Here is a 26,963-nt window from a genome sequence, read left to right on the forward strand (position 1 = left end):
CTCCTGCTCCTCTCTCAGTGTTTGGGGTCAGTGTTGGAGTGTTTAGTTTAGTTTATCTGCTGCGTTTCAGGTTTGAACTTTATCTGTGAGATCGGCGCTGTGCCAGTATGCGACATGCTGCTGGACATACAGGTCAGCTATAGTTAGATAGGTGTTCTTCTGACTGTAGAGGTTAATCACGTGTTAAGCTAGTTGGTTTTATTGCGCTTTCATTCATTTTTGTGAGCTGTAGTAACTGTTATTAATAGTGATAATATATGTGTTCTGAGTCACAGCAGTACCGTGTGCTGAGCTTTAGACCTATCAGAGGGCTGCTCAGTCCTGGACTCTTGTGCTGCAGGGTGTGTGTGTGTCTGTGTGGCTCATGTTCCCTTTACCCCACATTTCTTCATGAGAGGAAGTCAGAGAGCACTGGCTGGACACACCGACCTGGATCAGTGCCAGCCTCTCTCTCTCAGCTCACAGGTTGGGGATAAACCTGGTCTTAAGCCGGACTGCTCCTCCGTCCCTCCAGTTTAAAGCGGAGTGTAAATCATGCTGCTGTCTCTCTCCGAGCTGTGGACGGGGTGTGTGGACTACATCTCCAGACCCTGCACTCTGCTGCTCAGCCTCATCACTGCCTCCCTCTTCTGTCTGTGGGGTCGGGAGGGGCAGGTCAGTGGAACAGAGGGTTGTTATATTGGGATCATTAGGTGGTTCTGGGTGTCTTGGGGTCTCCTGTCATCGATAGGCGATGATAGTGTTTTTATGTGTGAAGTTGTAAACGGTTGGTTGTGGATTTGGTAGTCTGTGATTGGCACAGTCTATCTTTAAGATAAGTCCTACTTTTTGATCATCTTCTTTCATGCTTTATCTTCATGTGTGTCATTCCATCAGCTTAAGTATTGATGTATTTATTCTGTAAATGTCTGAATTAATAATGGTTAAACGCAGATTAACTGTTACTGTGCTATCTATGTTTGTTGGACTAATCAATCTTTGGAAGAGTAAAAAAAAAATCGTGGTAAACGATGTCAGTATTGCCCACAAATTAAAGCTGAATTTTATGTCGCTGATAATGAATAATGATGCAGTTAAACACTGATTAAATCTTTTCCTGATATTTGGGCCGCTAGTTCTGGCTGTTGATTGGCTCAAAAAGTGACTGACATCAAAAAGTGGTTGTGTGATTGGCTTCAGTCTAAAATGATTGACATGTCCTCCACCCTTTTCTTATGCCCACGGGTTCTCTGGCCTGGACTAGCATAATTTTGACCTCTGGTGTACAAACTATGCAACTGCATGAGATTTCATTCAGTAATGAAGCGTGGAATAGCCTGTTCCCATCATGCATATTGTAAAACGTTTTCTGAGGGCGACATTACACCCTTATTAATAATTTAATCACTGGAATTTGGTTAGTTCACATAAATAAACAACGAATAAAATAAACTGTTATTTCTAAACAAGGTTGACATACCAGCCTATTTACATTAATGGGCTCGTCTCACTACAGTAAACACAGTGCGTAATGTTGAGGTCAGTTAAAATAATTGAGGGTAAGTCTGAAACATATTAATTGTGACTGTCATGTAGTTTTTATAATAATTTCCCTGCTTATTTATTTGTTCGCTCATCTTCATTAACTTATTTTCTAGCCTTTTCAGTTTTGGTTAGCCTGTCTCATCAATGTATTTCTTCTAGTTCCTAACTTTGTAATTCTAATTATCTCATTCTTTGGATGTCTCTCTCTTGCTTCATGGTCTACCCTCTGTCCAGTCAGTACTTTTTGTCCTTGGTTGAGCTTACCAGGGTGTCACTGTTTAAATGTTTTCCTGTTTTGTTTCTCCAAGGACTCCAAAGTTGTTCTGAAATATATATACTTCCCATTTGGAAAATGTTGCTCAGTTAGTTACTACTGGGAAGGTTCACCACCAGTGTTCTATTTTTCTCCATTTGTGAATTATAGCTCTCATTGGGTCCGCTGGAGTCCCAAAGGCTTAGAAATTACTTTGTCATCTTTTCCAGACTGATAGATGATCAGTGGCTTGTTTTCTCATCAGTTTTTGAAAATCTTCAGATAGGGGCATAATGTGCTGCTTTTTGAGATCTTTTAGCTGCTTCATGTTGTCAGGCAGGTTCTGATTTCTTGATTGTTCAGGTCTGGTAGTAATCAGACCTGTTTGTGATTAGTGAAATTGAACTTAGCTTTCCAAAAAGTGTGATTAATTACAGTTCATTCATGTGAGGGCAAACACTTTTCACTAAAGGCTAGATTGTTTTTTCCCCTTAATACATAAAATCATCATTATTTAAAAAGTGTTTTTTATATTTACTCTTTATATTAATTTTCTGATATAAAATGTTGATATTCTCTCTTCCTTCTCGTTCTCTTAGGTACCCATGTTGGTGTGTGGGGATGGCTTTAGGGCGTTTCTACAGCGGCACTGTCCCGTTGTACTGGAGCATTTCCGTCCTACGCCGTGGTGCTGGGGTGGGCGGGTTCAAACGCTCGTGCGAGTGTTCATCAGGTGCAGCGCTAAAGTCACATACCGCAAGTATGACCTTTGGTTTGCTTTTTTCTGCTTGATAAGATACACTCACACTACATCCTTATTGTTGGCTTGTCAGTTGTACACCACTCCATCCAAGTGAGACAGACAGACAAACGAACTATAGAGGGTATGCACTAATGCTCCCCAGTCAGACTGAGGGGTAAAACATTCTCCAACATGGTCGTGTTTAGTAGTGGAAACATTCAAACCAGCAGTATGAAACAAGCAATTATTTGCTGAAATGAAAGGCAGTTGGGCTCAACAACAGTCAATAGAAATTAAAGAAACATCAAACATCAACTCCTCAGAAAATTACTAATCAGATCTTGACACCTGAATTGCTGTTGGCTCAATGTATATGCTTCTCACTTCTTTATTTTTTGTCTGAACTTGTTTGTACCAATGTAATTGGTTTGTACAGTCAAATGCTCAACAGCTCTTTCCTATTTTAGTTTGCAGCATTTTTCGTGGCAGTCACTGTAGGGCTGCATCTAATGATTAAGTTAGTAATCGACTAATCTGATTATCATTCGTTTATTTAGTTGATTAGCCATTGCTCATTTCTGCACCCCTCCATTGCTTTAGAGTGAAAGGTGCACCTAAACGTGGGATTTAAATGCTTACAATGTGAAATTTAGTGAGTAAATGTGTGTTTCTGTCTCCAGCACTTTGTTTTTACAAACTGAAGATTAGTCAACAATGAAATTTGACATTTTCGATTATATTGACAAATCATTGCAGTTCAAAATCACACTGAACATTTGGCTATCTGACTTTTTGCCACTCATTGGGCATAACCAAAGTGAATCTTGCCAACTGTTACATCACATGCTTAACCTCTCACATACTCTAGATGCCACACTGGATCTCCACATAACTAAACCTTCCAAAATCCCCTTACAATCAAGCATTTATTAACAGTATAAATGAAAGAAAAAAAATATGAACTTAATTCCCTCTGATCTCTCAGTGAGCTAATCAGGACAAAAGATGGTGGTCAGCTCTCTCTGGACTGGGTTGATAACTCCAACAATGCCAAGTACCCACAAAGCTCCACGCGGCCGACGGTTCTGTTCCTGCCTGGTCTGACCGGAAACAGCCAACAAAAATACATCCGCACTGCTGTCCAAAAAGCCACTCAACATGGATACAGGTGTGTGACAGTGTGTGTGTCCAACATATACTTTATCATATAATCTACAAGTATGATGCATTTATAATGGTTACAACTATCATCTCTACTACTGATAGTAGTTTTCTGTGTAGTCTTTTATTAACCAGTGTTGTGGTGCTTATGTTTTATTTGCAGTTGGCACAGTTCGGGTTTTACGCAGCTTAGGCTCCATTAATCCTCGCACAGAGTTTTTATGTAATTTGCAGTCTTAAGTGACACAGAAAGATAAAATTCAACATTGTTAGGTTCCACTTTAAAGAAGTATGGGGGTTTGTAATTTTTTACATGTGTCTTTCCCAGGTGTGTGGTGTTGAATTACAGATGTTTTGGAGGCGAGGAACTGCTGGTGAGAAACTCTTAGAAAATATTGGAATTCATTAATATTAAATAATACTGTAATTAATTAGAGTACCATAGTAACTCATAACATTTTAAATGATTGATGTACCTGACTATTCATTTTAAAAATGATGCATCACAGAGAAGCAGAGAAGATTCTTGGCTAAAATACAGCAGCTTAGGTACATGTTACAGATGCTCACGACATTTCTAGTGCTTGATCTTTACTCTTCAGTGGGAATTAATAATAATAATAATAAACATTTTATATAGCTTACAATGAGATTTGCAGAATTCATAGTGGAATAATGCACCTTTTACATTATAAAATGTCTCATCTCATATAATTTGCCAAAGGTAAAAGAAAAATAATAGGTGTAAGTAATAAAATATGAGAAAAAGGAAAGTCAAAGAGAAAAACAGAAGTTTCCTCTTTTGGAGATAAAAAAATTAGGGATGTCCTGATCACATTTTTGTCCCTGTGTCCGAGTCATTGAATTTTAAATATCTGCAACAACCCCCCCCCCCTCCCCCCCGAATTTATCTGTTAAGGTTTTTAGATTATATTTTTTATTATTATTAAAACGGTATCAAAAGATACCTTTTCATCACAAAACATGTTTTTGTAATAGTCTTATATTGCACCAGCCTACGCTTCTTAAAGGATAATTGCTTACTAGATAAATTTATGGATAAATATATTTTGGGCAAATGTCTTTTTATTAACAATAAGAAAAAAACAAAAAAAAAAAAACAATGTGGCCTACAAGATTTTAAATGTAATAAAAGAAAATTTGTGTTAGGTTAATGCAAAATGGTGGCAAAATTAGTGGTGTCAGTTTTAAAAGTATGTTGTATTAATCACCACAATTTTAAAATTATGATTCATATTTTTAAATGCTGAAAGATCCCTGTATTTTTAGGAGGAAGACAGTAAAAAATAGTGTAGTGTGGTTTAAGAGAGAGACAGGACGAGTGGGTAAGTGAGAGACAGAGAGAGAGAGTCTTCAGCACGGTGATGCTTTATCGATAATTTGGAGGAAAATAAAGTGTGGATGAAAGTAGTAGATGGCTCGATAGGTTGCTAGCTTTCTGGATTAGATCCAGATCTTTTCTATATGATTCCAAACCTTTGAAAATTACGTAATCGGATCAGGACAAGCCTAGAAAAAACACAAAATGCGATACCTAACTTAAACTTAAACTCTTACTTAGGCAAACAGCCTAACAACCAAAAATCGAGCAAAAATAAAAACTCCTGCTGTACTTAAGATTGTGGACTGAGAAGCCCCTCTTGAATGAAATAGAAGCGGTGATGAGGGTAAAAAGTGGATATGTTAAACAGTCAAATATCAGTCAAGTCAGTGAAGGGTTGTTTCTGACTTTTGGACTGTTTGAAGATTTTTCTTTCTACAGGATTAATAGTTTCTTTATATAAATTTGAACTATATATTTAATAAATATGTTTTTTGGTAGATTTATTTTTTCAAAGTAAAAAAAAACAAACAAACAAAAAAAACACATTTGTTTTGCCAGGGCACTCGGGTGTTTAGCAGGTGTACTCATATTATGTCATTGTCCTTTAATTAAGATTACACTGTTTCAGTCACTGGTATTTTGTGCTTTTTTTTTTGTGCCGTTGAAATCATTCTGCATCATCGATATTAGGTTTCAATTACACAATGTGATTTTCCTCATATCTCTTATGTTTCAAAGTGCACTTGACTCACTACCTTGTATTTTCTTTTATTCTTTCTGTCTTAACCCCACCCTGTCAGACCCCTCGTACATTCTGTGCTGCTGATACCTCAGATGTAGAGACAGTGGTTAATCATGTGAAGGAACTTTACCCACAAGCACCTTTGCTCGGAGCTGGTGTGTCACTCGGAGGGTGAGAAAAGCACACAACCAATAAACACACACACACATTCAGATTCCAATATACAAATAAACATGTTTTTATTATGGCTTTCAATAGTAAGGCATTAACACATGCAGTTATTCTAGAATCTTTAATGCGTTCATTATTTTTAACGCAAAGTAATTATGTGACAAAATTGACATGAGCCTGGTAATGCTTTAACAGTTTTAGTTTTAGTGAAATAACACAGCAACACTTACTGTTGATTTGAGAAGGTAGATTTGCTTTTGTTTATGTCGAAGTTTATGCTCTCTTTCTATCTTCCTCTCTCACACACACTCACCCATTGGTTTATTTTTTCCAATTACTCTCAGTTAAACTCAGTAACTCAGCACATTACAATATTCTAGTTTTAAAAACATCAAAACTACCATGAGATATTATAATACAGGATGGAAAATATCTAGTCTTTATTCATTAATTTAAAAAAATTTAGTCATGATTTTAGTCATAGAATATTGTTGTGATTAATACAGTTATTTTTAAGTGATTGGCACCAATAATACAATTATTTTTTCACATTTAAATTCCCATTATCAAAACCGAAGTTGTAAAAGAAGAAAGAAAAAAGATTGTGATTAATCATAGAATTCTTTTGTGATTAATTTGATACTTTTTTTAATTGATTGACACCACTAGTTTTAATGAGTAAAAATATTTGAGGGAAAAATCAAATGAACATGATTGATCTCTGATAATAAATACAGTCAGTCAGCCAGGACATTTGCTGCTTAGTTGTTAATGAGAAATGCTAAGCTAATGTTGATAAACACTGGGCTAAAATCGCATTTTAGTTATCACAGACACGAAAAAAAATCTCTCAGTTCTTTATTGGTTTATCTTTATTCCAGTTTTTTTTTCTACTAAAAGTCTGTTAAAATATTTTATACTTTGCTATAAAATACGAACGAAAAAATACATTTTAGGTCCGTTTTAGAAACGTCTTTTATCTGAACTAGTCCTTTTAGGAACCATATACAAAACTGTTTATTGTTTTCTTTTGCTCACTTATTAATTAGTTAATTGCATTTTAATATTTTTCATTAATTTGATCATTTTAAAAGCAACTTTTCCAACTTGTGATCATTTTAACTCTAGAAAATGTCTGAAAAATCAGGTCCAGAAGTTTTCCGAAGCTACTCTATCAGACATGTGAAGTGTAGATTTTTTTAGCCAGTATTCTTTAATGCTAAGGTAGATTTCAGTATTCCCATATTTCCATTAAAACTCATGTGTTGTACAGCAAATATAACTAGCAGTGTTCTTACTGTTATATGAGCTAAATTAGTCCACACACAAGTCAAATATTTGTTGCAACTTATTTTGCTGTTTTTTTATTTTTATATGTCTGACCTTTGTTACAGTATGTTGTTACTTAATTATTTGGCCCGTAAGGGAAAGGAATCCAAGATGATTGCTGGTCTCACCATGTCTGTGGTCTGGAACTCCATGGATTCTTCTGAGTCCCTGGAGCAGCCAATCAACAAACTCATTTTTAATCGACATCTCGCCTCTGGCTTGTGCGTTGCTGTCAAAAAGTTAGTTCCTCCTTCTGACATTGTTTAGTCTCACATTGTTTGATCAGAAGCCTTGCTGTTCAATCTAGTATCTACTTTCATTTAAATAACTAATTGATCATTTTATATACTGACAGATGATTGATTTATTAAGTCATACATTTTTTATGGGTGCTTTCACACCTACCTTGTTGGTGGGAATAACTTATCTGGGACTGTGCTATGCCTCTGTTTCTCCCTAATCTCAGGCACAGAAAGATCCTGGAGAAGGTGATAGACATGGATTATGTGCTGAAGGTATTTACTACACTTTTCTTTTTTCTTTTTAACACTAACAAAATGCATCTACTAGATGTTGATTTTTTTTAGATAGGACAGAAAAATGGTTCAGTCACTCCTTGCTCTGGGGTAAACAATGAATTGGAGATGTTCTGGGGTAAACAGTGAATTGGAGAGGATGTTGTAAATTTAGCAGTAAATTGGAGGTGATTCCCTGGGGTTAACAGTGAATTAAAAATTCTGTTCTGGGGTTATGAGTGAATTGTAGATGTTCTGAGGTTAACAGTAAATTAAAATTGATGCACTGTGTTTAAAAGTAAATCGTAGAGGAGGTTATAAGGTTAATAGTGAACTAGAGCTAATTGGATTATGAACGAATTGAAGATTATGCTCGGGTGTTTACATTACTTTTACATTATTTTTCCCAATTTCTGAAACTAGGATTAAACTTTTGTTTGTTTGTTTTTTTTTCTTTTTTATTAATAAAAGTAAAGTAAATGTGTAAATATAGTAAATGTGATCTTGCTACCTAGAACCCATGACAAAGAATTGTTTGAATAAATAGTTTAGTTAATAGTTAATTATGTTTTTTCACATACAAGGACAACAGCTTGCATATGGTTCTTTATTGAACAGTTAAAAAATTGGCTCAGAAAAGCAGTTGTGTGTTCACAAAATCATTTTTAATCCAACAAATAAAAGAGTTTGCAAAGAAAAAAAGAAGTCTCTTAAATATAAGTGATCAACAGTTGTCACTGCTGGAGCTAAGTTTTTTGGTGGAAGAAATTGCCAGCATATAGAATGTGTGTTGAGACTTGAGCCTTATGGACAGCTTTTACAGCTGTGCTATTATTCACAATTGCACATTAACAAAAAAACAGAAAATATATCACAGTTTATCATTGTATTTAGTATATCCTTACATAGCTTCTTTTTCACTCTGTCCTGCTCTGTTCTTTTTTTAAAGGCACGTACAATCCGTGAGTTTGATGAGCGTTTCACATCTGTGATGTTTGGCTACAAGACCTGTGCTGATTATTACAAAGATGCCAGCCCGGCGAACAGAGCACATCAGATAACAGTACCTGTGCTGTGTTTAAACGCTGCTGACGACCCTTTTTCCCCAAAACACGGTGAGGCATGCAGTCACTTTAATGAGACTCAGCTTTATTTTATGAAATAAGCTGTTCATTCATCACGTGATTTTTTAGTCTGGCCTGTAGGCTGATAATTTACTAACTGCAGAGAAATAATCTAAATTATTCTTGATTATCCTATTCCCGTGTAGTTTTCCTGTTCTGGATTTTATTGAATATGCAGTTTTTATTCATTTTCATACAAAAGAGGTCACAGGAAGTTGTTGGCAATGTCAGTGTGTACATCTGTTTTTATTATTTTATTAGTAGCAAGGGTCAACCAAATCTTGGCAAAACCACCACCTTGAGGCCGAGGGCCTGGCAACTGGCAACAATAGAAACACCTTCCTGGTTGGAAACCCACTGACATGCTGCTAACTGTGAAGCAGGACCAAGAGAAAGGCAAGCTGGGAAAGAAATCCACTGCCATGTTTTCAACCACTGAGCTGGACTAAGGGAAAGCAAGCACTGCCATGCTGATGATCAATAAATTGGACAGAGAGAAAGTAAAGTCAGGCTGAAAACCCCCTACAGTTCCTTCAACCAGTGAGAAAAAAAGCAACAGAGCTGGAAAGTCACTAATGACTGGCAACAAGCTGCACTACAGAATAATGAAGGTAACTCAGGAGGCAGCACAACCTCTCTCCTCAGCTCTTTCTATTAGTTACCCCTGCTGATTAAAGATCAGCTGGAGCTAATTAACCAGAGGCACTGAGGGATTCAGAAGAATAGAGTTGGAAGTGGAAAGAGACACAGCAGTAGACTTAGAGACGACTGAAAACGCAGGATTTTGCACTTTTGTAAAGGACACTGTGTGTTGGGCTTAGTTAGTAATAATATATATTATATCTGTCTCTCTTTCCAGCATTACCGGTAGGTGTCATTCAGAGAATGCCCAACGTGGCTCTGTTGGTGACCGCTCACGGAGGACACATCGGCTTTCTGGAGGGTCTCTTTCCTAAAAGCGAGGGCTATATGGACCGCCTGTTTGGACAGTTTATCTGGGCTGCTTTTGAACACCTGGAGGAGCTGAGAGAGGCCTGTAACATCAAGGAGCATCTCACAGAGTAACAAAACTTCTATAATCTGTATTTAACCAGTTATTCAATGCATTCACCGCTCAGTTCAGTATGGTATTTCCAGTAAATTATTACAGCTCATTTAGGAGTTTATTAAATGGACATTTTACCCTTTCTTTCGTTTCATTGTCAGAAGTACTTATTGTAACGTGCATTGGCTAAAATGAGTTTAGGACTAATTTTGATTTCAGTGATCAAATTTTAAAAAGACCAAATTTAACAATAAAAAAATTATTGTTCATGTCAATTGTCAATTTGAGATGTATCAATGTAGCATAATCTACCAGGTAGATTTAGATAGAAAATAATAATAATAATTATTATTATTATGTAAATATTATTAATAAACAATATATATATATATATATATATATATATATATATATATATATATATATATTTTTTTTTTTTTTTTTTTTTTTTTTTTTTGTCTCATTGATGATCTACAAAAGTGAGACCTAATCTTTTTACCTTTTATTCAGTAAGAGTCCAGCTGAAACTATTTACTTGAAGAAACTTGAAAAGAGGCACATGTTTTGTGTGATTATTATAGGGCATTAATTGTAATGTTTCTGTTATTTGCTGAATCGTTCCACATTGTTTAATAATGTGTCCCGTTAAGTAATTAGGATATACAATGCAGAATATTGCATTTACACAAAAATCATATTTTTTGTGTATTTTGCAGACACAAGGATTTGTTTAAATTGTAATATACCTGCCATTATTTTTCTTAAGAAAAAAAAATAATTTCTATTATTTATGTAATGTTTAAATTCAACATTTTTGTTTTCTTGAGCTCTTGTGTTGTCTGTAAAAAACTAATTGTTGATTTGTGTTTAATTAATACATAATAATGGATGCATGAATATTCAGATTTGTCAAATATGTATAATAAGTATCTTCTTAAGACATATTCTTGCACTACTCTTTTACAGTATATGGACAAAAGTGGTAATAATAAGGATTTGTCCAGTTAACAGACACTATTCCACTGCTTCTTAGTAGGCTTTACAATAGATGTTGGAATCACTGATATTGGAATCTTTGCAGTGATAATAAACTTCCTATAATCTACAAGCATTAGTGGGATTGCTCACTGGTGTTGGCTGAAAAGGCCTGCCTCACAGTTGCAGTGAAGCATTGGAAGAAGTTATGGTCAGAGCACTGTTAGACCACACTAGTCACATTTTTTTCACAAAAAAAAAAAAAAAAAAAAAAAACATTTTTAAATAGATCTGGACTTTTGATAACTAAAATCTAGACAAAATTGTATCCTTTGATGAAGAATTATTATGCTAAAAAACTATATTAAAGCACTTGTTTTGTGAGCTTTTTGTGAGGTGTGGCCAATTGTTGTAATGCACTGAATTTTCTTTTATTTCTTTTTTTTAAAGTTGATTTTATTTGCCTGTACTTGCACATGCCTTGTACTGAAACCTACAACTGTGTTCTGTTCTCTCATATTAGTCCTGTTCTGCCCAATGTGCCTATTATCTCATGTTACCTCTATAGGGCAGTGCAGTAAACCCAATTTTTCAGAACCAGCTATTATTTTATTTTTTCTATAGAAATCCAGCACATGTGGGGTAGATTGAAGAATATTTAAGCACTGAATTTTTTTTGTGTAAAGCATATAAAATAAGGATCATAGTTGAAATAATGAAATATCCTCCATGAGTAAAAAGCACTTACTGTATTTTACAGACTATAAGGCACACCATACTATAAGATGCACAGTGAAAGTCTATTTTCTGGTCTAGCGGAGTGGCTTTACTGCTTTTTACCACCTGACTGGTAACATTCATACATAAGGTGCACCAAATTATAAGGCGCACTGTTGATTTTTGAGAAAATTAAAGGATTTTAGGTGTGCCTTATAGTGCGAAAAATATGTAATAAAAACTGTTCTTCCCTGTCTTTCTGGGCTGTTACCCTTATTAAGTGCACACCTGAAATGAGTGGATTTCTAATTGCTGCTTCACATGCAGCATTGCAGTGTTGTCTTTCAGTCCAAGAGTTGGCTTACAAAATAATTGTGTTAATTCTGCCTGCTTCAATCTTTAAGATGTGAACAGAGCTATTGCCATGTATTGGATATGTCAGATTATATAAAAGACCACTTATTTAAAAATGAATAAAATTCAGTTTAACACATCTGTGTTGCATTTGACCAAAAAGAAGGATTTGGTAGTAATACCCAAGTAATATCTGTCAGCAGACCTACAGCCAAGTATATGGACCAATGCCAGCTAACTAGCATGTTAACTACTGATAAAGCAGCTCGCATAACACTGAAAAAAATGAAACTGTTGGGGTAGTGATAAGTTGTCACTTTAGTTGTGCCAATTGTCCCTTCAGAAAAATACAAAGTTAATATTAATATTAGGGAAACGGTGTATATAGCATATCAAGGAAGTTGCTAACACAAGGAAGCAGCTAGCTTAAACAAGATAGGTGTTTTTATTTTTTTTTAAATTAAACCAATGATAATAAAAATTATCATTTATTTAAACAGTTATCAAATTTGTATGTAGTTATGTTATTAGCTGTAGCTAATTTTGGTAGCACATTAGCAGCTGGCTTATTCCTCTCTTCCTGAAAAGAAAGACTAAAACTTTATTTCTTTTAAAAAATAATCTGTGAGAATTGATGACGTATTCAATACACAGGTGTAAACTGATGCATTTTCTTTATGTTGGCTGTAAACACAAACAAATCACCATTAATGCACAATAAAATTGAATGTAAAAAATAATGTATAGCTATTATAGCAATAGATATTTTCAAGCAGGATAACTGTGGCTAGACTTGTCTGACATGTCAAATTATCTACAAAAAAAGAGCAATAAAATGCACTTTCACCTTTTCTGCAATTGCTTGTATATGAATGTTGAATGTTGACTGCACTGTTAGACCAATGTTTTCAGTTGCATGAAGAACATCTGTATTTCTGTAATGGAGTGCATTATTTCCACTCCAGCCATGGTTCTTTTGTCATTCTGTGTTTATCATAATTTACGCACCATCATGCACTGTTCCATAATAATTAAGCATCAGTAAAGTGCTTCAGTAATTTATTTGTGCTTCTGTTTTCTTTCATCAAAGACCAAAGGAGCCTCTTGATTCACAGACAGTAAAGACTTTTCTTCATAATTCATTCATTTCCTTTGTGTGAATTGGAACAACAACAAAAACAGAGAATAAAATATAATTTCACACAAAACTCCAATAATGGACCGGACAAAGTTATCGGAATCTTGAAATTAATGTATGGTTGCACACCTATAAATAAGCTTCTTACACCACTGAACTGGAATTTCAGACCCCTCTTCTTTTGCAAAGTGCTTCAGGCCTTAATATGTGAAGTGTGCCTTCTCCCAACAGCAATTTTAAGATCTTTCCACAGGTGTTCAATGGTATTTAGATCCAGACTCAAGGCTGGCCACTTCAGAAGTCTCCAGAGCTTTGTTTTCCAACCATTCCTGGACGCTTTTTGAAGTGTGTTTTACATCATTGTCCGGCTGAAAGACCTATGACCTAGGATGCAAAATTTGGGCCCACATTGTTACCCAAAAACATTTCTTGATGCGCTGCACACAGTCAAGGCACCCAGTGCCAGAGGCAGCAAGACAACCTTAACCTCGAAATCTTTGAACCCTCACCGTAATTGTCTGTAGGTAACGTGTTCTTTTCTTTGTAGGCCTCATTCCATTTTTGTTAAACAGTAGAAAGAATGATGTGCACTACCTTGGTCTTTGGATTTCATCCGTACATTTTGGCAAACTGCAGTCTAGCTTTTTATTTCTCTGTGTCATCCTGGGATTGTCCTGGGTCTCCTGCCATAGTGTTGACACAGTGCTGACACTGATGCACCCTAAGTCTGCAGGACTTCTTGAATTTCTTTGGAGCTTGATTGGGGCTGCTTATCCACCATCCAGATTATCCTGCTTTGTACCCACTTTTCAATTTTTTTGTTCCATGTAAGTTCAGGGCTACAGTGCCATGGATTGTAAACGTCTTCATTATGTTTCACACCATGGACAAAGGAACATCAGGATCTCTAGATATGGACTTGTAACCTTTTATATTGTAACCTTGTATATTTATATTTTTCCAAAATTGTGGTTCTCAACCACAGCTATTAATAATTACCTATCACTTTCTAACTAATAATGTACTCACTTTCACAGTTATGGAACCCAAATGAAATATTATTTATGTTTTCTTTTACTACCGTCATTCATTATTCTCTAATGTTAGAATAATTAAACCTGAGCTATGCTACGCTCTGCTAAGCTGTGAAATGGTAAATGTGGGTCATGTAGAAATATAAAAGCTGTGCTTCTTCATAAAGTAAGAAAGGAACATAAAAATGAAGGTTTGTTCAAAAGACAAAACAAACATTTACTGCATACTTGGAATAGGAAACAATTAATTCATTTATTTTGAAGATATATCAAAGAAACCCTCAGCCATCCATAAAGTAACATAGAAAATGTATTCAGGTAATTTTTGACCATGTTGTGGTTAAGAGGGGTAGTAATACAAAAAGAGCATTTATTCAAAAAGTAAGCAATGAAAATTTTAATTAGTATGTATGATAATTGAATAAATGTATTTATGGCGAAGATATAAAAAATAAAGTATTTATAAAAGGTCAGCGCTAAATACAAACTGACTGAGAATTACTTGTTATTCCTGTGCTGTAGTGACTGGTGTAATCCTGCAGAGGGCGGCGTGTCTCTGAATTTGAGGACTGTGTGGGAGAATCTGTGGCACATAAATAATAATAATAATAATTTACTTATTTACTGTTTAAAGCTTTAAAACGCCGTTTTATGTATCCAGTGTTGTGGCGGAGTTCACATTAAGACCAGGAGAGACTCACAGCAGAGTAAGAGGACTCTGTTAACCAGTCTAGATGTTTATTTATCAGGCAGGTGGATAAACAGCTGTGGGTCCTTCCTCTTCCTGCTCCTCTCAGTGTTGGAGATGTAGCTCTGTGTGTTTAGTTTAGTGAGTTATCTGTGAGCTCGGCGCTGTGCCAGTATGTGACATGCTGCTGGTACTGTTTGCTGTGCTGTGTAGTTCTGGACTGTAGCGCTGCGGGCTGTTTGATTGGTGTATTTTTACCCTTTACCCCACATTTCTTCATGAGAAGAAGTCAAAGAAACAGAGGAACACAGGGAGGTCTGGCTCTGATCTCGGACTAAGACTGTATCCAGCCTCTCTCTCTCAGCTCACAGGTTGGGGGATAAACCTGGTCTTAAGCCGGACTGCTCCTCCGTCCCTCCAGTTTAAAGCGGAGTGTAAATCATGCTGCTGTCTCTGCTGTCTCTCTCCGAGCTGTGGACGGGGTGTGTGGACTACATCTCCAGACCCTGCACTCTGCTGCTCAGCCTCATCACTGCCTCCCTCTTCTGTCTGTGGGGTCGGGAGGGGCAGGTCAGTCATTAATTTGTTTTAGTTTATAAAATTGCATCAGTTTTGCAATGTATATGTCTTGAATTATTTTTGTAATTTCTATGATTTTAAAAAGTTATTAAGACAAGCCTATCTGCAATGTTTTTACTAGTTTACTACCTTTAGTCCCTTTAAAACTGTATAGGATAAATCTTTTGTTGAATAGTTCACCTCCACCATTCTGAATACAGATCTTTAGGCTGATGCTCCCAACAGGGCTACAATGCTAGAGATAGGGGCATGCCGCTGCCCATGAAAAAACAAAAACATAAAAACAAATGGCCATTTTTACACCATTAGCTCCACAATTTATTGGTTGAATTCTGAGAGCCCTATCATGTAAAACAAAGCACTGAGAGATTTGAAAGTGCACCAATAGTTTATAAAAAAAAACACTGTTTATACACACATTACCTTCAGGTAGTTCTCCGGGCGACGTCATCTTGAAATTAAGTCACAATAATTTGCGTGATGAGCACGTATGAATAGGTAGAATAGGGGAATTCAGTGGAAGTAATGAATATTGTAGAGATATTTTCAGCAACAGCTGGAATTCATGTCTTTCTACAGTATTAATTTTGCATCTACTGCCGTCTACCTATTTGTTTGCACACGTTAATGGTGTGAAAAACACTATGCCCCTGCCGCTGTTGTTGTAAGTCTGTTGGGAGCATCGGCTAAAAGCTCTGTATTACATGTGACACCACACCTCAAGTCCATTTCACACCATTTTTTTTTCCTGTTAAAAATATATGCTCCAGGTACTGTGACTGTAGAGAATGTCTTTATAGTTTTGTAGGTTTGTTTATATTACTAGCAAAGATTTAAAAACTGCCCTGATAAAAATAATACATCTCAAAACCTTCTGGACATCCAGAAGAAAGCGAACCCTACGGCCTATTAGCTCTTGACCAGTATAGGTTGTTTTTCTTTTTTTTTTTGGTTGACCAGCTGATCTTAAGCTGTATTTTTTTAGCAGTGTGATCTCTGATATGTAATTTCCAACTAGTAAAATTTCCATTACAGACAACTGGAATTTGTGAAGATTTTAAAGGTAAAATCAGTGGTTGTATCACTGGTGTCATTTTAGGCTAAAAGGCTTGTCATTGGCCTGGGCTCATTTAAGAGTTTAAGACTACAGTAGTCCTTAGTCCTTAGTCTTCTTTCTGACTGTTCATGTGTGTCATTGGGCCAGTTTAGGTACTGATTCAATAGGGATAAATGTGCGGATGATACTGTGCCATGTTTGACTGTCATTTTATTACATTATGTTTTTTTGCAGTTGCCCTTTTTCCTTACTTTTTATACCTTCTTTCCTTCCTTCCATCCTTCTTTTAGACCAATCAAACTTCCTTCCTTTCTTCCAACTTTCCTTCCTTTCAACCAACCGTCCAAGCTTCCAATCCCTTGTTTGGTCTTGTACTTTACTTTTGTAGTTCTGGATAAGAATTCTGTTATTCTGTTGCTATCTCGTTGACCCTCTATTCTGTCATTCTGTGTCAAAGTGCCAGCCAGTCTGTTTGTACCTTTTGTCCTTGCTGCAATTGACTAGGGTCCCAGTGCTTTAAATGTTTTCCCGGTTTTCCATAGTGACTATTTTCTTTCTCTCTCTCTTTCCCACCCCCCTCACTCTCTCAGGTACCCCTGTTGGTGTGTGGGGATGGCTTTAGGGTGTTTCTGCAGAGACACTGTCCCGTTGTGGTGGAGCGTTTCTGTCCTACGCCGTGGTGCTGGGGTGGGCGTGTTCAAACACTTGTGCGTGCTTTTATCAAGTCCAACACTGATGTCACATACCGCAAGTATGACCTTTAGTTTGGTTTAATTTATTTTACTTCAAAGTATACACTCTTTTTATTATATTGGTGTCAATTTGGTCTTAAAATCATGGTAAGTGTTTTGAAGTGTGCTTGAGCAAGAAAAGCACTAGGCCCTATAGGAACCTCTAGTTTTCACTGTTGATTTTGTTGATCTGCTGGACTTCCATTTAGTTTTACAGGACCGCTCTATTTTGTGAATTTGATGATAAAATGAAGCTGGATAGAAGTTTAAAGTTTGAGTATATGAAATAAATGAAACAAGACATGTTGAATCTGTTCCTTTCAATGTGTTAGTGAGCTGATCAGAACGAGCGACGGCGGTCAGATCTCACTAGACTGGGTTGATAATGCTAACAGCGCCACGCACCCACAGCGATCCACACGGCCGACAATTCTGTTCCTGCCTGGAATGACCGGAAACAGCCAGCAAACATACATCCTGACAGCTGTCCAGCATGCCACTCAACTTGGATACAGGTGTGTGAGAGTGTGTGTCCTATTTATGCTTGATCTTTTAATCTACAAGTATGATACGTTCATAATTATTACATATTATTTTTGTGTGTAGTAGGTTTTATTTGCAGTTGACACATCTTTGTGTTTAACATAGACGCTGTTCCAAGTTGATTTAGTTCATTGTGTTATCTCATGACTCTTACTTTCTTCTTTTTTCCAGGTGTGTGGTGTTGAATAACAGAGGTTTTGGAGGCGAGGAACTGCTGGTGAGGAACTATTTACAGATTATGTTTTAGTATGTGGGTTATAAATTAACTAATTTCCTTTTTATTAATTTTTTTTCTTTCTTCTATAACTTTACCCTGTCAGACTCCTCTTACATTCTGTGCTGCTGATGTAGACACAGTCGTCAATCATGTCAAAGAACTTTACCCACAAGCACCTTTGCTCGGAGCTGGTGTGTCACTTGGAGGGTAAGAAAAACACACACATAATCCTACCACACACAAATCCACACAAATAATCAGGTACCACAGATCAGAAACATTCATTCTTAAAGAAATATTTTGGTGAAAAATCTAATGAATATGGTTGATCTCAAACACTGTAGGTCAGTCAAGAAAGGTTTGCTTTTTTATTTTAGAACAGGAGATGCTAGACCACTATGGCTAAAACACTTAATTTAGACTGTTCCCAAACACACACCAACCAGATCTCTAGATCCAGAACTTGAACTTGGCACTTTTGCCACTGAGAATTTGAGGGACCACCCTGTCAGCTAAAACATCTCAATGCAAACGGTTCTAGCGTATGTATACAAGTATCAGTAAACCTATTAATCCAGAACTGGCTAAAAGAACAATCATAAAATAACAACTTTCATACAATGTCAGTTCAATTGAAAATGTATTTATATAGACCTTTTTACATCTAATGTTGTCATAAAGCAGCTTTACAGAGATATGGGTCCTTAAAAGTAAGCATCACGGTTATAGTGGCAACAGTGGCAAGGTGGTGGTGGCAACAGTGGCATGGAAAAACACCCTCATACTAAGAAGAAGAAGAAGCCTTGGGAGGAACCAAGACGCACAAAGAGGAACCCATCCTCCTCTAGTTGACCCAGAAAGCACAAACATTTAACAGAACAAAAACAACTGTACAGAGAGAAAAAGAGGAGCTGTGGCTCATGTGGAAACAGTTTATGAATTATGAGTGTGAGTAGGTAATGGACACAGTGTTAATGTTAAAGTCCAAACATCCATATGTGCAGCTATGGGAATGGATCGGCACAACATTGGCCCAGGGTTCTAGAGCAGGACTACATCACAGTAGGCAGCAGGGTAGTGGAGAGCCAGGCTGGGCAACATTTATATCTTGGTCCTCATTTATAAAGGGAGCTTATGCATAAAAACTGCTCTGAAATATGCGTGCGCAACATCTCACGCAAGAAGTGTGATTTATAAATAAATACTTGGCTTAAAATCGTATATTTAAGCAAGGTTTGAAGCGTCCGTATCCCAGCAAAAGATTACGGAAAAAGCGAGAATTAGTGACATCATGTGGTAAAGCACGGAATTGCAGGTAAATGCGTAAACCTTTCTTAAGTGTATTAATTCATACCGCGTAAATCAAGATTAAAAACGTAAGATTAAAGAAGTTAAAATATACTAAAATATTAATATATATATATATATATATATGTTTAAATATATAAAGTTATATATTTAAGTTATAAAGTTTTAATGCTTGCTTTCTTATTCACCTTTTATTATTTTTATGCTAACTTGTGTATTTAACTTGTAGTTTATTTCAATTTTTTTATTATCTGGTTTGTTTTTCACAATTAAAAAATTGAAAGGTGCTATATATATATATATATATATATATATATATATATATAATATATATATATATATTATTGTTTTTATTATTATTATTATTATTATTATTATAATTATCATCATCGTTGTAGATTTGTAGATGTCGTTGATTTTTTTGTGAATGATGATGACTGGTTAATGAATCAGTTTAGGTTTTGAACTGTGTGCTGAGTTGGGCACAGATTTTTAGAGACCAATGTTACTAAATCAGGTAAAAAAACTTCTTTGCGGTGCGTTCCTCCATTATTCCGCTTAGAATGAATGGGGGAATTCCACATTTAAATATTCATTGGGTGATTTGTGGACCTTTTATGGGTAAATGTGGTCGTTACGGAGGCGGAACACGAGGCAGGATCAGCTGCGCACATTTAGAAGCAGGTTGTGATTTATAAAGAGGAAACTGTGTTCAGGTGTGTGTACGCCATTTAATGTTTTTTTGTGCAGTTCTCATTTATGTGATCAATTTTAATCTTTAGTTTACACTAACAGTGTTTTCATTCATTCAGGTCAAGGTAGTCAATCTGCTATTTGCTAATAATTACTGTGTATTTTCTTTTACATTTGTGCTTATTTTGTATTATGTATCTGGTTTTAGCACTTTTCACATTGTAAAAAAAAAATCTAATTTTTTTATTTTTTATTTTGTTTTACTTTGTTACAGTATGTTGTTAATGTATTATCTGGCCTGTAAGGGACAAGACTCCAAGATAGTTGCTGGTCTCACCATATCTGTGGTTTGGGAATCTTTTGAAACCTCTGTATCCCTGGAGCAGCCAATCAACAGGCTCCTTTTCAACAGACATATCGCCATCAACTTATGCCTTGCTGTCAAGAGGTTAGTTTCTTTCTAATACACAGTCTGACATCGACTGATCAGAAAACTTGCTATTTAGCCTGTTATTACGTGTTTGCTTTATGGATATTTCATTTATTGTATGATAGATTGAGCTTAGTTAATTTATTTAGACATAGTGCTTCTTTAATGAATTGTAAATCAGTAGAACTAACATCACTGGGACGTTATGTTATGTTTCTGTACCACTTTAATCTCAGACACCGAAAGATCCTGGAGAAGGCGATTGATGTGGATCACGTGTTGAAGGTATTCACTACAGTTTTTCATTTTTACTAGTTCTAAAATAGTGGCTACTTATGGTTAGTTTTAAAAGCCCTTAGACTGGATGGGGGAATTTAAATTTTCCATGTTGTATTTAAACAGGGAATTGGAGATGATGCTCTGAGTTTAACACAACAGGAAATGTTCCTCTATGGTTTATGCAGGTGAACAGTGCCTTTGCACTGCGTGCTGGATTCACAGCATGATGCTCTGTGAATTTTCCTGTTTTTTGACACACGGACTGAAAATCATTACTCAGACTTTATACTAGGCAGGTGGCAGTGTCAAGACTGGAGAACGTCCTGAACCGGACAAGGAACTGAGTTACTGAGCAAGTGTGAAAGAGGCCTAAAGCCTTTTCACATTAAACATTCACAGATGCATGTATAAACACATTAGTGTTTTTATCTTTATATTAATTCATATATATTTGTTCATTATTAAGTCTTTCGTTTTTTAATTACTCCCTCAATCCCTCCTTCTTTTTCTCTTCTCCCTTTGTCTCTTTAGGCTCGTACAATTCGGGAGTTTGATGAGCGCTTCAGATCTCCGATAAATGGCTACAAGACCTGTGTTGACTATTACAAAGATGCCAGCCCTGTGTACAAATTGCAGCAGACTAAAGTACCTGTTCTGTGTTTAAACGCTGCTGATGACCCCTTTTCCCCAAAACACGGTGAGACCCCCACATATCCACAAATTCTACTCCTCACATTTTAAAAGTATCCTCATTTACTCCTATTTACTTTCAGCTCAGCTTTAGCTCCCTTTATCATTAAAAAAAAACATCCAGATAAATCCCTCCATCCAGCTTGTGGTTGGATAAGAAGTATAAACATATACCATTCTAACTCTCAAATTTGATTCATACACGATCCATCACACCTGCACGCGTTACGCCCCCACTCCAGCAAAAGCATAGCAGACGTATGTAGACTAGTATTAAGGTGATCCGTGCAGAGACTTAAAAGAACTCAAGTGAAATCTCCCACATAAGCTTCTTTACTATATTTGTTTTGTACTAAAATGCAAATACCAAAATCATTTTCAATGGGCATACAATGAGCAGCTGAAACAAAAAGCCAAGTGCATCCCACATTTTTCAATATTTAACATTTTTATATAACATTATAGTCATCATGGCTTTTAGAAAAATGTGTTTTAGGCAGGGGGGGGTAGTGCACTAAAGGCTCCTGTGGCATGTTTACATTTCTACTTGAGAAAAAAGCTTGTGTTGACATTTCAACTTTAACAGTATTTTAAACCTCAGTATATATACTAATGCCTGAGTAATGAAAGTGAATACATTTGTCCTTTAACTGAGATTGAGTGCTTTATTTTATGAACTAAGCTGTTTTCAGTTTGTTTGATTGTGTATTTTCTATATTCATGACTGGTTATTAGGGACATGTATTGGTTGCAATTATACCATACTTTACTAAATCAATTTTAGTCCAATTAATGTATATTTCTAAATATTAGTTCCACAGCTTTGATAAGTCACTAACATCTGTTTTATACAATGCAGTACACATACTTCCTCTTTTCTGCTAGGAATTTCTTCACTGAAATGCGCACAATCCTTAAAATTTTCCAAAAATTGTCAGAGCACCTTATAGTCCAGTGCGCAATATTTTATTATTTATGAATTTTCCTAGCCAGGTATTGCGGAGTGGTAAATCCACTCTGCTAAAGTACGGCGTTATACAGTAGTTTCAATTTAGTTCCCTAGTACAAAGACTGGAGCAGTATTAGCAGTAGCTGCTAAGCGCTAGTTCTTTTGCCAGAGGTGAGTATTATTGACCTGTAGCCTGCTGCTAACCCTGGCTAGCACTGCTGGAGCAGTATTAGCTGCTATTTGTGCTGAGCGCTAGCCCTTTCGCTGTTCAAAGGGGAGTAAATCGGACTGTAGTCTGCACGTTTATCGTGTGAAAACAAGTTACGTGGGACATAGCTAATATAGCCCTGGCTTACCCAAACACTCAGAGTTCCTCAGTGTAGTGCTGACAAACGGCATTAGCCACTAACCATGGCTTGCACTAGCGGTTAGCTGCTGATGCTGATGCTGCTGCAACCAACCATAATGGAAATTTGGACTCTAAACTTGCTGTAAATAAGCAGAAGTGCTTTACTCACCCTAATAAACAATTTTCATGAGAGAAATGTGTGTAGATTAACATTCAGCGGTCATTTACCTTTAAAAGCATATTATTATTATTATTATTATTTTGTTTACTCAGCTTAGCTTTACAGGTTTCCCCACCCAGCGGTAAGACCTGCTGAATTAGAAGGAAAACAAGTTGACACCCCTGTTCCATAGTAGTGTCTTAAAATGCACCTTATAATTCGGTGCGTCTTATGTATAAAAATAGACTAGTTAATTGATAGTGCGCCTTATAATCCGATTTGAAATTAATTGGAATACCACCGCCATTCTAACTGTAAAGAGGGACCATGTGAAAAGCAAGCCACTGCCATGCTGATGACACATATATATATATATATATATATATATATATATATATATATATATATATATATATATATATATATATATTATTATTTTATTTTTTTATGAAGTTATGTTCTACAGCACAAAGTAAAATTTTAGTAAAAAATTCTGGTAGGCAAAATACAGAGCTACAGTATTTGAGTAAATTTAAAAGAACAATGTGTGTTGGGCTCAGTTAAGCGCACATTAATTATATATATTCCTATCTGACTCTCTTTCCAGCATTACCGGTAGGTCTCGTTCAAAGAATGCCCAACGTGGCTCTGTTGGTGACCGCTCACGGAGGACACATCGGCTTTCTGGAGGGTCTCTTTCCTAAAAGCGAGGGCTACGTGGACCGCCTGTTCAGACAGTTTATCTGGGCTGCTTTTGAACACCTGGAGGAGCTGAGAGAGGCCTGTAACATCAAGGAGCATCTCACAGAGTAACAAAACTTCTATAATCTGTGTTTAACCAGTTATTCAATGCATTCACCGCTCAGTTCAATAAAGTAGATTTCCGGTGCACAGTTAATTATCACAGCTCACGTAAAAGAATATTAAATTTTGACATTTCATAATACTTTTTTCATTTTTTGTTTGCACATAAGTGATCATTTTGAGTGATCATTTTTATAGGGCATTTATTGTTATATATGTTACACATGATGTAATAATGTGGCCAGTTGAGTAGAAGCAAAATGCTGTATTTACACACAAACAAATACATTCCTTTGTCTTGGGCTATATATTCACACAGCAGGTGAAAAGTAACCAAAATCTGATTTTCCTCACCAAATCTTATATTTATTTTAGACTGTTCACACTGTTTTCTAAATTGTATTTGAACTGACATTCATTTGAACTCTCCCCTGTGTAACTAATGTGCATGCACAAAAGAGCAACATTCCAGGATCATTGGATACATGTTCAAGATCATTGGATAAAAGTTCAGGCTGGTCTTATCATGTAGAAATGATTTGAACTTGTTGTAAAAATGGCACGTTATCTGTGTCCTATCCTTAAATGTATTTTTAAAGCTTTTTATTTTCCTTTGATGCTGTAGCCTGGTCTTGTGGCTGTGTCCAGCCATTTCATTGAAATCACTGAGTGGCTGCTTTTTCATTATTGCACCAGTGAAATCCTCATTTACCTCTGTCAGGCATTTTCCAGGCTACTCTCTTCCATAATTTCTATGCATTACTGCATATTGGATATGTTCCAGGTTTCAGTACTACATACTGAAGTGGCCCAAATGAGAAATGAAATTATTAATACTTTTACCTGCTGTGTGAATGTAGCCTATAGGTGTATTTTGCAGATATTAGGACATTTGTACACATAATTATATACATTCACCGGCCATTTTATTAGGTACACCTGTCTAACAGCTCATTTAACGCAAATGTCGAATCAGCCAATCATGTGGCAGCAACTCAGTGCATTTAGGCATGTAGAAATGGTCAAGACGATCTGCTGCATTTGAAACCGAGCATCAGAATGGGGAAGAAAGGTGATTTAAGTGACATTGAACGTGACATGATTGTTGGTGCCAGACGGGCTGGTCTGAGTATTTCAAAAGCTGCTGATCTACTGGGATTTTCACTCACCACCATTTCTGAGGAGGTCAGAGGAGAATGGCCAGACTGGTTTGAGCTGATAGAACGGCAACAGTAAGTCAAATAAGCACTCGTTACAACAGAGGTCTGCAGAAGAGCATCTCTGAACGACAACACGTCCAACTTTGAGGAGGATGAGCTACAGCAGCAGAAGACTGCAGCTAAGAACACAATAATAAGTTCACTCTACTGGAATGGCCTCCACAGTCACCAGATCTCAATCCAATAGAGCAGCTTTGGGATGTAGTTGAACAGGAGATTCAAATCAGGAGATGTGCAGCCGACAAATCTGCAGCAGCTGCGTGATGATATCATGACAATATGGACCAGAATCTCGGAGGAATGTTTCCAGTACCTTGTTAAATCTATGCAATGAAGGATTAAGGCAGTTCTAAAGACAAAAGAGGGTTCAATCCGGTACTAGCAAAGTGTACCTAATAAAGTGGCCAGTTGAGTGCATGTAGTTAATATTTTTTTTTGTGCAATAATCCACTTTTAATGCACTATTTTAATGCAATGTTCAAATGCGTTATTCTTATGTACTTATTTATTTTCTTTAAAAAAAAGAAGCTTTTGACGGTAAAACTGTAATTGTTCATTTCCATAGATTCTCAATAACTGATAACCGATGTATGAATTTTCAGATCTCAATCTCAATGTTGTAAAAAAAAAAAAAAAAAGAAACTCCAGCATTTAGACAAATGTTTGCACTACTTCTTTATAGGATGTGGCCAAAGGTATGTCATTCTGAATAGGGATTTGTCCACACAGCCACTTTTCTTCTGTGAAAGTTTCACAACAGATGTTGGAATTTTTGCAGTGATGATACACTTCCTATCATCTACAAGCATTAGTGGGGTTGCTCACTGGTGTTGGCTGAAAAAAAAAAATATCTTCAATGGATCCGGACTTTTGCTAGACAGATGATTGTTCATTACCGAATTCTCATATTAATAATAGGATTAAAGAAAAAAAAATTGTGACCCAGAGCTTCACAGCTGAGCTGTTCCACATCAGGGTAACAGCTCTTACAGTTAAGCCCTTACAGAAAGACCTGGTGTGTCTTATAGTAAACAGAACAGCTGCATGCTTAATTTCATACACATAGCTATAAATGTGGCTAAAATAGCTGAACTGTTTTCACATACTTTTGGTCATATGCTGTATTTGAATAAAGGTTTTTTAAATGTTGGATACCCTGTTACAGAAAAAAATAATGGTCGTAATGCACTGATGTTCGTTTATTTATTATTTGAAAAAAAAAAAAAACTGGGAATTGCTGTTACTTGCCAGTGTAGACACATACTGAATGTGGTTGTACTGAATGTTACATCTGTTCAATTATTTCATACTATATTTGTTTTGCCTGTGAAATACTTCTATTTGGCAGTGCTGTAAAGAACAAATGACATTTCCAAACTAGCCATTATTTCAATTTTATTTTATACTTCAGCATATGTAGGTAGATATTAAAGCACTGAAGAAGTGTTTTGTGTAACGCACATGATTTAAAGGTCATCAAATGTTCATGGCACTATTTTAAAGGCCATGATCACTTAATTATAAGTCATTGAAGTCTGTTTTTCTGTCTTCTATTTTCTGTTTTCTGTGTTTCTTTCTGGGCTGGTACCCACTTTAAGTGTACACCTGAACTAAGTGGATTTCTAATGCTGCTTCATAACCTAGATTGCAATTTAGATTTTGAGTGTAAGAGTTGGCTTACAGGATCATTTTGCTGCATTCTGCATAATTAAAACTTTGAAATGCAAACAATCAGAGTGGTTTGAGTTTTTTTTTTTTTTACTCTAGTGACCAGATTTTCTTATCAAATTCAGTTTGTTGAGAATATGTGATGAACTATATTTGAAGCACACATTATTCTCTTTTAAATATGCCTTACGTTCTTCAATGGCCTTTCTCTTAATTCACGTAGATGGTGTAGTATTTTATGAATGGGGCACAGATTGTTGCAGTGATCTGGCTTTCTTTCAACAGTGGTTTTCTTTTTCAGGCCAGATTTGTGGAGTTCATCACTTATAGTTGTCCTATGGACAAATTCTCCCATCTCCTATTTCTGCAGCTCCTCCAGAGTGATCATGGGCCTCTTGGCTGCTTCTCTAACCGGTGCTCTCATTGCTC

General features: G+C 36.2%; 2 protein-coding genes across 3 annotated transcripts; both read left to right on the forward strand.

The window, feature by feature from the left end:
• The first annotated feature begins 18 nt into the window (after positions 1 to 18).
• LOC103025240 (phospholipase ABHD3) lies at positions 19 to 10,415 on the forward strand. 2 transcript variants are annotated; one of them, XM_022664350.2, is made up of 9 exons: positions 19 to 654; positions 2,377 to 2,537; positions 3,505 to 3,687; positions 4,009 to 4,054; positions 5,826 to 5,938; positions 7,333 to 7,506; positions 7,734 to 7,782; positions 8,732 to 8,897; positions 9,766 to 10,415. In XM_022664350.2, exons 1-9 carry the CDS (start codon positions 535 to 537, stop codon positions 9,969 to 9,971), a joined length of 1,218 nt encoding a protein of 405 aa, XP_022520071.2. In that variant the 5' UTR covers positions 19 to 534; the 3' UTR covers positions 9,972 to 10,415. The 2 variants fall into 2 exon arrangements, with proteins under 2 accessions (XP_022520071.2, XP_049323176.1); XM_049467219.1 differs by having other exon boundaries at positions 27 to 132.
• A 4,512-nt stretch (positions 10,416 to 14,927) lies between these two features.
• On the forward strand, positions 14,928 to 26,597 carry LOC103025547 (phospholipase ABHD3). The gene is made up of 9 exons (XM_022664351.2): positions 14,928 to 15,427; positions 17,084 to 17,244; positions 17,557 to 17,739; positions 17,939 to 17,984; positions 18,088 to 18,191; positions 20,260 to 20,433; positions 20,652 to 20,700; positions 21,226 to 21,391; positions 23,450 to 26,597. Exons 1-9 carry the CDS (start codon positions 15,299 to 15,301, stop codon positions 23,653 to 23,655), a joined length of 1,218 nt encoding a protein of 405 aa, XP_022520072.2. The 5' UTR covers positions 14,928 to 15,298; the 3' UTR covers positions 23,656 to 26,597.
• The last annotated feature ends 366 nt before the right edge of the window (positions 26,598 to 26,963 follow it).

This window comes from Astyanax mexicanus, chromosome 1, assembly GCF_023375975.1.
Source record: "Astyanax mexicanus isolate ESR-SI-001 chromosome 1, AstMex3_surface, whole genome shotgun sequence".
Lineage (NCBI taxonomy): Eukaryota > Metazoa > Chordata > Actinopteri > Characiformes > Acestrorhamphidae > Astyanax > Astyanax mexicanus.